A 17,612-nucleotide genomic window follows, 5' to 3' on the forward strand; every position below is an offset into this window, starting at 1 on the left:
TGGATCCTTGTATGGTAATGGAGGAAATCAGAACTTGTTAGTCTCAGAGGCATGCTGTGACAAGAAACACCCTAAGGAGCTCCTTTTTTTTGGAAATACAGAAAACAGTTGTAAGTTTATGATGATCTCTAGCAGATACTGTAATACAAAGTTCTTTTGTAAGGAAGATGTAGGCTAGAAGAAGTACAGTACTCCTTGTAGTAATTATGCAGAATTATTATGGAGAATAATTATGCAGAGCTCATGAGTGCAATACAATAGAAACCAAATTGGGTTAGCTTCCAGTGGTTTCATGTAAATGTTAAAAAGACTGGGGGCCTCTATAACCATGAGTCCTCATGTTTGCTTCTTGTTACCTGCACCTTTCCCTTTTCTCCTCTGTGTTGGTCTCCCAACTGTGGAAATTTATAGACCATAAGATCTTCAAGGCAGGGATCTGTACTTTGGTTAAGTTACTCTTAAAACCCCATGCACAGTGATGATGGTATTGTTGTAGTAGTAATAATTATAATAGAACTCAGGTGAATAAAATTTCCAAAACAAGCATATGAACTAGCAGCTTTTCAGATAATCATTTGCTGGCATTAGTGGGGATGGATCTGGTTTTTTGTACCTCATCCTGTGAGCCATCACCTATAGTCTCCATTTCTTTCTAGTGTAATGTAAAGGCTTATTCCTTTTCAGAGCAGCCCTGCCCCATTTCTGAGGATCGAGGACACTTAGCTTCAATGATCTTCAATCTTCAATGAGCTTCAGTCTTCCTTGATCCACAGAAATGGAACAGGGCTGCTATTTCCATCCTTTTTCTCCTGGTCATTTCTGTGAAGCAGCAACAGCAGAGATTTTTAAACAGCTGCAAGTGAAAGAGGGAAGCATCAAGGAAGAGTTGAATGTTGCCTCCATAGTTGCCGTTGGGTATAAATGTTGGTAAACAATTCCTGTGCTGCTTTCTGTGCACATGGTCTTCATATATGCAAAGAGAAGAGTAGGAACATGTCAGGAGAAGAAAAGGCAGTATTCAGTATCATAATGCTTTCTCCCCATGGAAGGTGTGTGTCACTGAAATTCTGAAGTTTTGTTATAAAAGACCAATACACAACTCTATCTTGGTCATTGTTTCAGAATTCTCAGAATCGGTAAATTAACCTTCATTAAGCCAGATGTTCATATGTGTAGAGAATTGTTATCTTGGATTTTGTTACTATTGAATTTTAATGAGATTTCATCATAATGTGTGATATTGAAACACAAATTTTCCTTCACTTCATTCACTAAAACTCTGTGTTGTGTTAATGTCCACTAGCTTCAGTCTATGTGGTCTCATGTAGATCTGAAGGTTTGATCAGATCATCCATCTACACAGTTTATAGCAATAATTTCTATGTAGTAGAGGTGGTAGACATTTTTGTTTACCTGGGTTCCACCATAACCAACAACCTTTCCATTGATGCTGAGCTGGACAAGTGTATTGGCAAAACATCTATGGCAATGGCTTGCCTCTCCAAAAGGATATGGGAGAATGTGATGCTAACGTCCAATACCAAGATGAGCACACTGCTTTGTGATAGTGAGACATGGGCAACTTGCACCTGCCAGGAGCTTGGTCATGCCCACACAATGGAAGATAACAGGACCCCCAAGGACATGCTCTATGAGGAGCCTGGCTTCAGGCACTAGGCCTGTTGGCAGACTAATTCTGGTTTGCAAAGATGTCTGCGAACATGAAGGCTGGCAACATTAACCCTGCCATGTGGAAAACCCTTGCAGACAACCACAGTGCCTAGAGACGGACAGTCAGGTTGTGTATCCACAGCAGTTACCAGAGGAGGAATGACCACCGGGAAGAGCACAGAAAGAAGAAACGCCTTGGTACATCTGTAGTAGCACAATTGGATGCCTTAATCTGACCAAACTTCCAGCAGTTTGGCTTCACCCCCAAGTGTGCACTCCTCCATTGTCTCTTGAGGCAGATGGATTTCAACAACAATATGTAGTTAAGCAGCACTGATGGGGAAATGATGCATTTGAAATTGCGAATGTTACAGGTGCCCATTGTGGTTTTAGTACTTCATAATCTTTATTTCTGTTGGCTTATAACACCTTGCTTTCAGGATTTGCACTGACTGCCAGTTTGCTACTGGGCAAAATTCAAAGTGTTATTAAAAAGGTAAAGGTAAAGGACCCCTGACAGTTAAGTCTAGTTGCAACGCTCATCTCGCTTTACAGGCCGAGGGAGCCGGTGTTTGTCCACAGACAGTTTTTCCGGGTCATGTGGCCAGCATGGCGAAACCAGAGCAGCACATGGAAACACCGTTTACCTTCCCACCGAAGCAGTACCTAATTATCTACTTGCACTTTCTGGTGTGCTTTCGAACTGCTAGGCTGGCAGCTGGGACCGAGCAACAGGACCTCACTCCGTTGCGGGGATTCGAACTGCCAAGCCCAAGAGGCTCAGTGGTTTAGACCACAGCGCTACCCGCATCCCCAAAATATTATTACTGACATATAAATCTCTATGAAGCTTAGAACCAAGTTATAAGAGACTGCCTTACCCTTTATTCACCCAGTAGATTGTTGCAGTCTGTGGGAGAGTTTCTGATGCAAGTTACAAAGATCTCAGAAACCCACTCTGTGGAAAAGCATTCCTGTTGAGATGTGACAGGTGCCCACTATCTGCACTTTTTGGAAACAATTTAATATACTTTTGATCTGACAGATTTTCCCCAGCTGGATAATGGGTGTTCACCTGCTTCATGCATGCACCTTCCTTGGTGCTTTTCTCCACATAATTGCTCTTGGGTATTCTCTTGTGCATATGATCGTATGGAGAAACACAACCTCTGAATAAGCAAGCAGTGGTGGGTGCGCCATAAGGTACTGCCACAATCATTTAAATTGCTTGCTGAAGGGATTGATGCACATCTCATATTGCATTTTATACCCAGGGGTGTTTGGAAATGGCCAGGAAGAGAAAATCTTTATCTGAACTGGCCCAAGAGGTGGCTTATGTGATCTATTAGTGGAAGGGATGCTGACATTAACTTCTGATACAGATTTATATATACACCATATTGCAATTATATTAATGTCACTGCCCAGCAATAGGTCTATGTATGCATTTGTTTGTTCAAGAGATTTATAACCTACCCTTCCAGTACATTTGCATTCCTCAGAGCAGCTTGTCAGAGTAATGAAATGTGAAAATATATTTGTTCATTTTTATTGAGAGTCATCCAGCAAGCACATTCACAGATCACAATACACAGATCTCATTCTTCACTAAACATGCACTGTTGCATCTTGCCTTAGCTAGTAGTAAAGAAGGTTGCTTTCATTTTAGTCCAAAATGTGGATTCTTTTTATTGTGAGCCTTCCCAAGACTAGAGATTATGTGGTTGCAGGAGGTTTGTGTGTGGGAAGCATGCAGGGAAACCAAACTAGAAATTAAGGCATACTCCTCACAAGCAGCAGTAGTCTGCTTTCTAAGAAAACTTGGGGTTCCTTTTCAGTGTGTTTAAAACTGTTAGCAATAGACATTTCTTGGAGAATAATGTTTTGATGCAACTTGCATGAGGCTGGATATGATCATTGTGATCCTAGGAAAAAACTATGATGATTAGAATCTGAGGCAAACACACTGAATTGTTCTGGTCATTATTACAATAGAAACACTATATTTTCTTCTGAACTGCAACTTGCGCTGTTTATATCTCTTGATAAATTCAAGAAGCTTGTGTACAAATCAATGTGATTTACTAGGAAATCCATAAATAGGTAAAGGGACCCCTGACCATTAGGTCCAGTCGTGACCGACTCTGGGGTTGCGGCGCTCATCTCACTTTATCGGCCGAGGGAGCCGGCGTACAGCTTCCGGGTCATGTGGCCAGCATGACTAAGCCGCTTCTGGCGAACCAGAGCAGCACACAGAAACGCCGTTTACCTTCCTGCCGGAGCGGTAGCTATTTATCTACTTGCACTTTGATGCGCTTTCGAACTGCTAGGTTGGCAGGAGCAGGGACCGAGCAACAGGAGTTCACTCCGTCGTGGGGATTCGAACCTCCAACCTTCTGATCGGCAAGTCCTAGGCTCTGTGGTTTAACCCACAGCGCCACCCACGTCCCTGATAGGAAATCCATAGATACCTTTAAATAACTGAATCTTTCACATATTCATATAGTGGATGGTTGGTTCCATAATTCAAGGGAAAATTTGAAGAAAAATAGGACTGTAAGTCTTCATAACATTTAACCTATTTTTCCTTGTCCCCCCCGCCCCCCACCCACTGCTTAATGTAACAAGTTTCCTGATTAAGAGTTCTGAAAAACTTTAAAGTTTGCCACAATTTTGTTACATTTTGGGTTGGTTCCAGTTATTTGCTCAACTCTGGATTTGGAAGTATTTTTCTTACAGGCCAGCATTACTATCTTTGGTTTTCATAAATTGAAAAAGTATTTGCAGTTAAGGTTGTATAGCTTTGTCCTCCAATTTGGGGTGTCCATTTTAAATAAATCCTTAGTTCTCAAGCTATGGGGCAGCTCTTCCGCCTTTGGGGGGGCACCTGGTAGAGGGCTCAGAATTCTAGGAAATGACAAGCAATAGATGCCTTTTTCATCCCCCTCACCAGGAGCTGGTTCTTTCTTTCTTTCTTTCTTTCTTTCTTTCTTTCTTTCTTTCTTTCTTTCTTTCTCCTTATATTATTTACATTTATTTCTCTCCTTTCCCTCCAATATTGTTCAAGGCTACTAACAATAATAATCCTACTACATTTTTTGAAAAGAATATGTAGAATATAGCAATTGGGTTTACACCTGGTACAAAATGCAATTGTAGCAGTACAAACAGACCTCAGATGTGGATCATTATGTGCGCACAATTGGAATAATGGGTGTGGCAGAAAGCATTTCCCTGACAACAGATGTCCAGTAGTTGTGAGAAACAAGGTATTGGTGGAGTAAATTAGATATTATTCCCTGAGGTTGGTTCTTAGTCTTCCAGGTCTAATGCTTTTCTTCTAATTGTCAAGACAAGCAGCAGTTAATTGATCTTGTGTATCCCCTCATTAAAGGCTCAGCTCTTCTAGACAGCAGCACCCGCCACACAGTGGTGGAAAGCTAATGCACAGCATCTTCAGTTTTTTATGGAAATAGTCATATCTCAGTAGGAATGTTGTTCTATGAAATAGGAGCATCCACATTGAAAGCCCAGTTGCTGTGAACAGGCGTCTGATATTTTAGGGGCTTAGAGGAAAAACCCTCCTTCAGAACGCAGTGGCCTACCAGGTATATAAGGGATGAGGTGGTCTCTTAAGTAAAGTGGTCCAGAGCTGTATAGGGTCTTATATATTCATACTAAAACCTTGAACTTGGCCCAGCAGCAGATTGCCAGTCAGTGTAAATCCTGCAGACAATTTGCAGAATGTGTTGGTGATACTTTGCTCCCACAAGCAACCTAGCCTCTGAATTCTATACTAGCAGAAGCCTCTGGATCAATCTCAAGGGTAGCCACACACAGAGTGCACTGCAATAATGTATGCACTCCAATTTTCCACAATATTTTGCAAATATGCTGAATGGAAACTTGCATGCTGACCTGGCAGAGGACCCTTGTTCATCCGCACTGTGTTCCTGAGTGTGATAGCAGCCTCACCCTCACTCTCCCATCTTCTTGAGATTTGAGAACGGGGTTTGGATAGAATTGCTGCTTTTGGGAAAGGAGATCAGAGATGTCCCGCTCATTTTCTGTTTTAGTGCTGGCATTGGGATAAGTTCTTCTGTCTGTAGCTACTAACCTTTATCCTTTACCTCTAGTAGTGGTAGTAACTGCATACCACTGCATGCGAAGATCACTGCAGATTCACAGACTATTTGTGCTGGGTTAGAGGCCCCAGAAGGGTAAAATAGGTTTTTAAAAGGGGCCTGAGTTCAAAAAAATGCGAAGAACACTGGGCGGGGGAGCATTGCAGGATTTTTTGGCACATGTTCACATTTATAAATTGATCCCTGCTGTTTGGAATGCATGAGTTAAAAAAAGGCAAGCAAAAGGAGAGCCTGATACTGTGGCAAGCTGTAGCAGTCCTTGGGGAATTGCCCTTTGCCCTTCTAAGTCCATAGTTGCCTTGCAAGTTCTGAAGATAGTTCAGTACTTTGTGTGAGCTGTGGCCGGGATGACGGTCATCTTTGGGGACTTAGCCCTTTTGAAAAACTACTCTAAAAGAGCAAGAATACTGTAGTTGTAAGAAGTTTTCTTCCACCTACCCATGGAGGTTTACTCACATTTCATAACTCTTAACGTAATCACGTATTTCATGATTACAATTTTACTTGTGCTGCTAGCTGCTCTGAGACTAAGTAGAAAACAGGCTAGATATACAGTAGTAGCTATTTACCATTATTACCACCCTGCTACAAGTTCCCTTCCTTGCTTTGTTGGTTGATATTTGCAGGGTGGGGATCCCTGTAGTGCAGCACCAGTGTAGCCTGGCCCTGGGAATTGCCCTTAACTCATTTTCTATGGTTTTTCTCAGTTGGCCACCCGGTGCTTGCAGAGACTCTTTCCCCTACTTGTTCTCTGTTGGAGGACTTAAACCAGCCGTCTCCTGTTTTGCTGTAAGGTACTCTACTGAAGGAAGTTTGGATTACTCCAGAGTAAATGATTAATTGCATCATAAATGGAGATGTGAAGGCCCCCCCCAAATGGGGGGCTCCAGTTTTTCCCAGACCTTCACATTTCTAAGCATAAATGTTCCATTGTAAAGTGAAAATAATCTCAGTGAATATAGACAGTTTAGCTTTGCTTATTGCCAAAGCATTGGGGTAGTGCCATTTCACTGTACAATTCTTTCCAGCCTGTGCAAATGCTTCCCACATCTGACCCTCCCCTTGCCCGCTGTGTGTTGTAAGGTCTCCAGAGAAACTATAAAGCTTTTATCCTTGCTTTGAAATGTTGGAAGGGGCAAACCTCTTTTGCACTGGCTCTTTGCTAGATGTATTGGTCTTAGATTCCTGCTTTGGTTTAGATGGCTTCTTCTAATAGAAATGTAATAAATAATAATAATAATACAGTGGTACCTGGGTTTTCAAATGTAATCCATTCCAGAAGACTGTTCGAGTTCTGAAATGTTCAAAAACCGAAAACTCAAAACAGAAGCCTCAGTATGGAAAACTCAATACGGAAGCCGCGTGGCATGTTCAATTTCCAAGGCTTGTCCGAAAACCAAACCATTTACTTCTGGGTTTACGGTGTTTGAAAATCGAAATGTTCATCAATGGAGACGTTCAAAAAGAAAGGTACCACTGTAATGTGGGGAGTTACTATTTTTGTTTGTTGCAATGTTGTGTATTTTTGTATTTTTATATTGTAAACTACCCTGTAGAATGGCTTCTGCCAACCTAGCAGTTCGAAAGCACACCAGTGCAAGTACATTGGTACTTCTGGTTACGATCTTAATTCGTTCCGGAAGTCCGTTCCTAACCTGAGGTACCACTTTAGTTAATGCGGCCTACCACTGCCACTGTGCCACCAGCACACAATTTCTGTTCTCATCCTGGGGCAGGCACAGTTCTGAACCTGAGGTACTACTTCCAGGTTAGCAGAGTCTGTAACCCGAAGTGTTTGTAACCTGAGATGTTTGTAACCCAAGGTACCACTGTAGATAAATAGGTACCGCTGTGGAGGGAAGGTAAACAGCGTTTCTGTGCACTCTGGCTTCTGTCACGGTGCTTTGTTGCACCAGAAGCAGTTTAGTCACGCTGGGCACATGACCCAGAAAGCTGTCCGTGGACAAACAGCTGATCCCTCGGCCTGAAGCAAAATGAGCACCGTACCCCATAGTTACCTTTGACTGAACTTAACCATCCAGGGGTCATTTACCATTTTCCTAAAATACCCTGTGATCTTCTGATGAATGATAGTATAGAAATTTAATAATAATAATAATAATAATAATAATAATAATAATAATAATAATAATAATAATTGCCTATAGTCAATGCTCACATCTCTTATTCCTCCTCTTGGGAAGAGAGAACACTTATTTATTTCAAGATAATACACTTTATTTTTCTTTATTGAGTTGGTAGCACACTCTTTTCAGCACCTGCTTGCATGCTGTGGCTCTGTGAGACTATTTTTAACCAAAGGTTGGGTGTCAGAAAGGCACAGAGCTTAATTTAGAGACTGGTTTTGGAAAGCTTGAAGTATTGTCTTTACCAGTGCAAGGAATTAATGAAAAAGAAAAAAGAGAGCAACTTGATACTGAAAGATATGCAAAAGGAAAGCAGCATTTGGGATTTGTTTAAGGCTGTTTCTCTCCCCCCCCCCCCGTACCCCTGGAGTGCATAGTTATTGTTAAATAAGAAATGGCAGAAACCTGGAGAATGTGAGGTTAGGGAATGAGGAAAGAATGGACTGGCAACCAGATTGCTTGCAGGCCAGATTCCTAATGAGAGGCTTCATAAGTGTATTTCCCACTTACGTATAACACCTGCAAAATATTTAAGGCACTAAATAAAAACATTTGCCCTGCTGTTTTTGTCACATTTTCCCATATTTGTTTTAAGTAAATTATCTTGTTTTCTTATATTTTAGATCTTATTCAGTGCACAAATGAGATGAATGTGAATATTCCACAGCTGGCAGACACACTTTTTGAGAGGACAGCAAACAGTAGCTGGGTAGTAGTGTTCAAAGCTCTAATTACAACACACCACCTCATGATGTATGGAAATGAGGTAAGACAGTAGTCAATTTGCCATAGAACATTGTGTTTAATGGTAGGAAAACATTCAGATGTGAAGTGCTGGTGATCTCTGAAATGATGGTGAGAGAGAAAAATTAAAAAATACCAGCCTTAATTGTCTATCCTGTTGCCTCACCTATTAGTAAGCAAGTATGAAAGCCTGAGCTTAGCAATACCCCCCCTGTCGCTGCCTTTAAAATACTCAGATTGCTAAATTAGTGATTGTATTAAATGAATGAATTGTCAGCATTGCACTGCTGGTATAGCTTTTCATTTCTGTAGGAGAAATTTATACATATACTCAAAGGTGCAGGAACTCTGTTCTGTATCTAGCAGTTGTGGAAACTATGTGTCAGGTTGCATTTGGCTAGATTAGAAATATTCCTACGGAAGTCTGAATCGGAAATGAATTTAATACACATCTCATTATAACACATATATACCTACACACATTGGGGTGAATTTGAACAATAAGCTTTTCTACAACCATCTCACTCTTCACAGAATTGTATAGGAACTGTTTTTGGAGAATAAGCTTGGAGCTTTTTCATTCATTACTTAGCCCTTGAAATTCTATTCATGGTGGAATCAGGAGCAGGCCTTGGTCTCATTTGCCCCAATCAACTCCCCTAAATTTCTTCTCACAATAAAATAAGAAGTGCTTGAGTAGATCCCACTTCAATTTGAAAAACTGAATTTCCTTGAAATTACAGGGTATAACTTGCTTTCTAGTGGATTCAGTCTCATGGGATTGGGGAGATGCAGCAATCAAATAAGCACAGACCTCCCAAGTATGGTTGATAACTCCTGTCAGTGGTAAGAGGGAGCAGGGTGCATTCTCTATCTCACGGCTGGAACAATCCCAAGGGACAATGAGTGAATGAGTGAATAGTTCCTTAGTCATGTCATCTTGCTGTAAATGTGATGAGCATTGAAGGTGTTGGCAATGGGGGAGGAGGAGAATGTATTTGTCTGTAGTTTATACTAGCTTCATTTCCTTATTCCATGTAGATGGAGAGTTTGCATGTGCGTCACTAAAGAATAGCCTCGGAACCATGTTTGTATCTTTTCATAACCCTGCTGTGATGTGGGCTACATATAAATGAATTTTATGCAAAGGTGTAATGTGTAACAAGTTCTGCTGCCGTTATTCTTTCTTCACATCAGAGTTTGCACAACATGGTGGCTGTCAATTGTGTTACACATTGGCCCTTGTTGCATAACTCAGTTCCAATTCTGGCTCTCCTGAGCAGTGATTGAAACAATCAGGCTTGATAGTAGATCTAATTTGCTTGTCTTAGTATTAGATTCCCCTCCTGCTTTTAGATATGCCTTATACAGCTGCGTAGAAACTAGTTTCTCTAACACGGTTATGTCTATGGGGAAAAAATAAATGAAGTAATCTGGAATCTAATTCTTTCTCAAACAGCGTTTTATCCAATACTTGGCATCTCGAAATACCCTGTTTAATCTCAACAACTATCTGGATAAAAGTGCCATGCAGGGTAAGAATTTTTTACTTTTCTATTCTGAGGCAGATTGCAATTTGCAGAATAACTTCTATGGGCTAAAGGAATGTTAGAAATTCAGTCATCTTAAATAAACCCATTAATGTATCCAAATTGTATTGGAGAGGCATACTCTTTTATTTATTGAAGTTTGCATCCAGGTGTATTCTGCAGTTTCATTCATTGGCTCTAGTAGACCAGTAGTCCAGTCCAGGATTTGTAAGTATGGAAGTCCCACTGACTTTAGTAAACTTCACAACAAAGTAAGTATCTAGGAGTGTAGCCTTAGAATATTTATGATATGTTTTGTATTGGGAAACAAATAAATCAAATTAATATGAGCATTTATACTAGCTATAATTGCATAAAATTTCATCATGAACCTGACATTCACCTCAGAATTATATCTGCTTAGGGATAAGATGCATATTTCTGACTGGCTCTCTGTACATCTTCATGGTTCCTAAGTAAGATAACTTATCTGAAGGCTGAGGCTATTATCCAAGTATATTTATTTATCTGTAAGTCTTGTTAGAGGAAAGTTGGACTTACTTCCAAGTCAACATGGATGGGATCAGTTTTGTAAGCATCCAGGATTTTCCAGAAAGCAAGGGTTGATACTTACTGGGTAAAATATTGGCCTTGTTTGCATGTACCACTAAACCATGGTTTGTTGCATTAGCCAGGATTTGTATTGCAGCCAACACAGCTTGATATCCCACATGACTCTATGGTGCTATAAAATGTTACAGCCTCACTATATCACTAACCAACATCAGCAGCAGGACAGAGGAACTCTCTTCTGAGTTCTTTGATTGCTCTCAGTGCACCATGAAGTTTACCTCCCTTCCACAATGCATTCAGTGCTTGCCTGGATTGGATCTTTTCTTAACCCTGCAAGCCCTCTCCTTTATTATCATTTTATTAAGCTCCAGGAAATGTGCCTTATGAGAGAAGGGACATGTGAATACTTATCCCGTGGCCCAATGAACTGCTCTAGGGAATTTATCCTCAAACACCTTTCACTCTTGTCTCCATGAATTTCCAAACCTTTATGGAAGGAAGGAGGCAGAAGGAGACATTCACCATTGATGTGTGTTAGCTGCCTATTCTAAGCTGTGTTTTTAACACGTGCTCAAGGAGAAGGATGTGAAATTGAAATTACTTCAAAGCAAAATAGGCAGGCATGAAAGGGGGAACTTGTTGGGAAGGAATAGGACAGGGAGGAAACCTCCTGCCATGCAAAGTGTTTGGATAGAGGGTAAGATTCGGAAAGTGGCAGCTGAGAGTTGCTTAATCTTGGGAGCAGTTTCTTTTTAGAGCCACCCTTGCCTTGCACCTCTGTTGCCAAGTAAGTGGCCAGAATTCAACACTAAAACAAACTGGGAGTTAGTCAGGATGCCAGGTTTTGAAACAACAAGAAACTACAGTTAGCACACATTGGCATTCAAACCCTAGTTTGTCAGAAACAAGCAAAACATCATTAGTTCTCAGGATGGGTTTGAATATTCAAACAGACCACAATTAGTTAAACACCTGTAGCTCTCCAGGTGTTGTTGGATTGCACATCCAATTACCCCTGACTATTGGTCATATTGCTTGGGGCTTTTGGGACATGGAAACCAAGCACACATGGATGGTCATAGCTGAAATAGTCATGGTTTAGTGTTGCATGCAGATATCACTGTTGTTTCTCCATTAAATGTAAATCTACAATCTTTTTGGTTGCTTAGTAGAGTTCTAAATATTCAAAACCTGAGAAATACACACTGCAGAACTTGTGTTGTTTATTGTTTGACTCCGAGGTTACTTATGGGGGATTCTGTAATCCTTATGATACATAGAATTGTCCACTCCCAGATCATAGCAGCTCTGATGACTTGTTTGTCCCAGGGGCAGAATACCCACTGGGATATAGCAACCTGGTCTAGACAGTTGTTTGAGGCTTCATAAACCATGGCTTATGATCTCAACTTGGTTTTCAAACCAACATGTGGCCAGAATTCCCTAGTTTGAATGTAATGGGACTTGATGCAAGCCCAGCAGATCCTTTGCATCTTGACCCTGGCACCCACTTCTGGCACCATACCCATGAATTTTGAAGCTTCTAAACTGAATCAGGGCAGTATGTGATTTATGTGTCTCTGGAAGAGAGAGCCAAAGGAAAATAATGGTTACCCCCAGATGCTAGATAACATTCCCCCCGGTTCTCTTACATGAATTATGTTTCTATTTGATAGATGTTCATTCTATTTTGAAGAGATAAGTGTAGACTTTAACATGCATATAATTTAGATTTCCTTTTAAACCAGTTTGGTGTTGTTGTTGTTTCAATTATAGTGTACCTCAGAAATAAAGAATCTAAATTTAAAAATCATTTTTATCAACCCTGGTAAAATGGCTTTCTGATGGTGCAGATTGTTAAAATATTAGTTTATTGGTGAAATACAAAACTTTTATAAAATCTTGTGTGAACCACATAAACATGTGTTAACCACACATAAACTTATTTTTCAATTAAGTCTCACTGGTTCAAAAAGTGTTAGTTTTTATTAATTTCATGAGGCAACATTCAGAGAAACTATACCAACTTATCAGTGCTGGAAGCATGATCACCATACTACTAGTTTCAAATGTGTTTAATAATGGCAAAGGTGTGAAGAAGGTCCCCAAGGAACTTTTGGAGCATAATTCACACTGAGTAAAAAGTGATAAGAATACTAGAAGAATGAAAAGTCTAATTGAATAGCATTTCATTTCCAGGCTATGATATGTCTACTTTCATCAGACGATACAGCAGATACTTGAATGAAAAAGCACTTTCTTACAGACTTGTAGCAGTTGATTTCACCAAAATGAAAAGAGGGTAAGAATTCCATTTATTTTTATGCTCTTCTAGTGACTGGATGGGCATCAAAGTGTTTGAGAAAACAAAATTGTCAAAACAGAGTTTGGAAATTTGTGCAAAAAAACATGTTCTGATGTGAAATTTGAAGTATGCAGTGATAGAAAAATGCAACTTTTGGAGCATTGAATCTGACAGTACATAAAATGTTCAGTGGCACTGTTGCAACAGCTTGCATAAACTTTTAGGTATAAGTTTGAACCTTTTGGGAGATCAGAATATTCTTTAAAGTATTTTATATGGAATAATTTGATGCAGAACTTTGGAAAATACTATTCTATATATGTTATTCAAAAGTCCCACTGATTTCAATGGGCAGCAGTAGAGTCCTCTTTGTTTGATATAATCTGTAGTGCTGACATCGGATACCATAATAGTGTGTTCAATGATTGTATTTGTTTGGTTTATTTTCTATTTTATTTTGAAGGATTGATGGTGTGATGAGAACAATGAATACTGAAAAACTTCTGAAAACACTCCCAATTATTCAGAATCAACTAGATGCACTTCTCGATTTTGATGTAAGCACTGTAGCTGTTATTTATTACTACAATCCATGATAAGCTTTATGGAGGGTGGAAAATGTGTTGTGATTTCACTTTCTAGTGATTTGACTTAAAAAATCTCTTTGCTTTTTACGCAGGCAAACCCAAATGAACTAACGAATGGTGTAATAAATGCTGCTTTCATGCTCCTCTTTAAAGATTCCATTAGACTTTTTGCAGCCTATAATGAGGGGATCATTAACTTGTTAGGTATGTGAAACAAAACACAACAATTGTTTAAACATTTACCAGTGGAGACCTGTATAAATATGCAGATGTGGTTTTGTTTGTAATATCTTCCATGTTCATTTCTCCCTTCACTCCCTTGGGTTCTTTTCCATGTGTTTCTCTCTCCCTTTTCTCCCTCTTTCCTTCCCCCTTCATTGAACTTGCACATAATAATCCTAAATTTTGCTGATTCACACATCATAGTAAGCCAAGTCTCCTCGTTTGTTTCTCCTGGCTCCAGGCAGGGCAGAGTGAAGTGGGAGCAGTTGAGCAATGTTGCTCATTTGCAACAATCCACGGTTAATTTCTTGCTTTGGCTTACCAAGACATGCAAGCCAACCCATTCACTACTTTTATACTTACACCATGTTCAAATAGTTTCTCTTAAACATGTGCACATAGCTAACGGATGGCCAACACCTTAATAGTCCTGCCTATTATCTCTTCTGTTGCACTCCTTCTCATAACAGTACACATAATTCTAGTGTGCCAGAAATTTATTTTATATTTAAACTACTAGGCAGCTGAAGTGTTCATAGACATAGCTTAACACTTCAGTGCTAAGCCAATGTCTAGGGAAGACTCATTTCACCCTGCAGAATTCAATAGCTGGATTCTATTGTCTTTTCTTTTGTTGTGTTTATCTGATTTTAAAGGGTAGTGGTGGCTGGAGTAACTTGGCAAAAACACTTAAAGCTTTTGTGTGTGTGTGCTCTCGTTTTATGCTCCAGTGATGACCATGGTAATATGTAAAAGTTATTGGGTGTGATGACAGCAAGAGTGCATGCTTATGCTCAGAAAGTGCTTTATATATATTTTTTATTATTTTCAGTGTAGTTAAGGCTTTGATTGATGTTCTGATTGTTTGGAAGATATGGAAGCTTGTTTGTCAGTGTTTGAATATGATTGGCTTACTAATTAAGTTCCTACAGTATTCTAAACTCAAACAAATTTAATGTGTGTGCAGTAAACCAGAAGATTGTAGGCCCCTTCTGAGACTCACACTAGCAATAGCAATAGATTTTGATCAGTGTATTCATCCTCAGCTGCAGATATATCTTTTCAGCTGACCTTCAGTTCTTCTTCAGGCTTTGCAATCCCTGCTTCTGTCAGTGAAGTTCCTGTGAAGGGCACTTGTTGAATAAACTTAACTGTTATTGGTGGATTCATTTTATGGTCTTGGCTAAAACTGCTGCTAAATAAAGTTGAAATCAGTTAGTGAAATCTTCAAATAGTAAAGCATCAAACCTAGCCTTTTTAAGTTTAACATACCACTTTATTATTATTATTAATAATAATATTATGTTACTGTTCTTTTATTTACACACAATTTTTTCTTTGAATTTCATTCTTCAGAAAAGTATTTTGATATGAAGAAGAACCAGTGCAAAGAAGGTCTGGATATTTACAAAAAATTCTTAGCCAGAATGACCAAATTGTCAGAATTCCTCAAAGTGGCAGAGGTAAATAAATCCAGTAGCATTAGTAGTATTTCATTTAGCTCTCTGGACTGGTACAGTAATAAGTGCTTATGATCACAATTTCATGCAAGTTATGTATGTTGCTGAATGTAAACATCACTTAAACTATGTACATTTAAGGGTATATTTTGAAAGCTCTGTTTCTATTCATTTTTATCAACTAAGAAATGCCTGTTGAACAAAGGTTGTGGTTTTTTAAAAACTTATCTATTGAATATTTTTTTCCTCCAAAGTTCTGACAAGCTGTTTATTACTATTTCTGGTAACTGAAATACATAAAATCTTAAGAAATACCTTTCAGGATCTCCATATGAAATTTAGCTTAGAAGTTGCATTTAGAGTTGTACCAGTTCAGAAAGCTCTCCATGTCCTCCCTGTTCCCTTAGCTTTTATGTAGACATTCAGATCCACAGTTCTTTCTTTTCATTGCCACTGCATGTAGTAATGTACATTTTTTTCCCTTTTTTGTGAACCCAGCAAGTTGGAATTGATCAGGGTGACATTCCAGATCTTACTCAGGTCAGTGTACATTTCATATTAATTTAACCCCCAAGTCCTGTGTCCTTTTGTGATTTTAATAGTTAGTGTTCCATTCTATACATTCTGAGAAATCATTTTCTTCCATATATACTATATATGGAAATACATGCCATTTTTCCTGTAACCTTTTTTGCTTCATATAGGTAATGTGCTCAGTAACAATTAATGCTTTTGTTTTTCCTGTGCTGTTTTGGAGAATATTATTACTAGAAATTTTTGGTGTTTATTTAAAACCAACACCACCACCCTTAAAACACATGGGGTAGGATACCTAAACCTGGTGCTTTGTTTTAATCAGCAATTTACACAAACTGAGCAAGCGGGGCAGTACAACTACTTCACTTGCTGAACAGCTTTCCCCTCCCCTTGCTCAGGAGGGAACCATAGCACAATGGAAGAGCATATGCTTGGCTCAACATCCTTTTAAAAAAATAAATCAGTAAAATCTCTCTGCCTGGGAACCTGGAGAGCCTGTGCTCATCAGAGTAGACATTATTGGGCAAATAGTCTGACTTGGTATAAAGCAGCTTCCAATGTTCCTGTGTGTTTCAGAGATTTTTAAAAAAATGTAATTGAAAGCCAGGGAGGGAGTTGGCTGCTCAAATAAAAAGTAGAAAATGGAGGCCTCTAAAGTTGTCCTTTGGGTGCTGACATAGGTATAAACTCCTGGTTATGGAAACTATATAGTTTCTTCTATGAGGTTTGCTGGTGCTCATACACCAGGCATATTATTCAGAAGTTGCAGCCACAGCTACAAAGACTTGATGAGGCCTATAGCTCAGTGGCAGAGCAAACTTTATCTGAAAATGGCCCAAGATTCAATCTCCAGGATCTCTAGTTATAGGATACAATTAGCAAAGCTAGGCAAGAATTTAACTTAAAGAGTTTAGAGAGCTAAACACTGGGCTAAACAAAACAACAGTCTGATTCAATGTAAAATAGCCCCACGTGTTCACACAATGGGGGGTGTACAGAATTAATTCCTGTAGGACAGCTCTACAAAGTGAAAAATTCTTGCTAGCCAGCTCAGAATCTGATACAGTAGTTCACATGCTGCCGATGTTACAACATTGCATCAAATGGTTCCCTAGATCCCTCTTAATCTTCGTGGATCTTTCCATTTGCTGGCACCATGCCATGCTCTTCTGTTTCTTTTCTTGTCCCAAATAGGCATTGCCTTTTGTACCTACTTGCGCATGTCATCCCTCTGTCCCCTTTTTTTATTGTTGCCTCTACAGTTGCTTAACTCCTGTCTGTTTCTGTCTTACCAATCCAATGAGACAGCCCCCACAATGTGTCAATTGCTTTGTCAGCCCTTCTGGCTTCTTGACTGTTCTGATGACTTGGGTGCCTAGTAAAGGCAAGCTACTCCTTTTGACTGCATGCCCCTGAAGTGGGTCCCTTCTTTAAAATGTGTGCCCCCCCCACATTTTTGGGGGTCACACCATTAATACCCCACTGAATGGCTTCAGACTTCTGTACATGTTGAATCTTAATCGGACAAACTGGGAGCAAAACTAGGACTATTGTGTTTGTGTGGAGCCCTGCTGAATAATGCAAGCTATAGAAGCGTGGGGAGGTTTTTGTTTTTTGTTTTTAATGCAAACATAGGCAAAGAAAAACAATAGGTGATATCCAATGTTAGGAGCAGACACCGTGAAATCAATG

General features: G+C 39.5%; 1 protein-coding gene across 2 annotated transcripts in view; it reads left to right on the forward strand.

The window, feature by feature from the left end:
• The window catches only part of LOC308579271 (phosphatidylinositol-binding clathrin assembly protein-like), a 50,257-nt gene that overhangs the window by 8,012 nt on the left and 24,633 nt on the right, over window positions 1–17,612 (forward strand). For both annotated transcript variants that reach the window (XM_081180187.1, XM_081180186.1), the window contains exons 2-8: window positions 8,587–8,729; window positions 10,167–10,242; window positions 13,009–13,111; window positions 13,578–13,671; window positions 13,794–13,905; window positions 15,280–15,386; window positions 15,882–15,923. In XM_081180187.1, the coding sequence (XP_081036313.1) occupies window positions 8,587–8,729; window positions 10,167–10,242; window positions 13,009–13,111; window positions 13,578–13,671; window positions 13,794–13,905; window positions 15,280–15,386; window positions 15,882–15,923 (677 nt within the window). The remainder of the gene's footprint in view (window positions 1–8,586; window positions 8,730–10,166; window positions 10,243–13,008; window positions 13,112–13,577; window positions 13,672–13,793; window positions 13,906–15,279; window positions 15,387–15,881; window positions 15,924–17,612) is intronic.

The sequence above is a fragment of the Podarcis bocagei genome (genome assembly GCF_964188305.1).
Source record: "Podarcis bocagei genome assembly, chromosome: Z".
NCBI classification, from domain to species: Eukaryota; Metazoa; Chordata; class Lepidosauria; order Squamata; family Lacertidae; genus Podarcis; species Podarcis bocagei.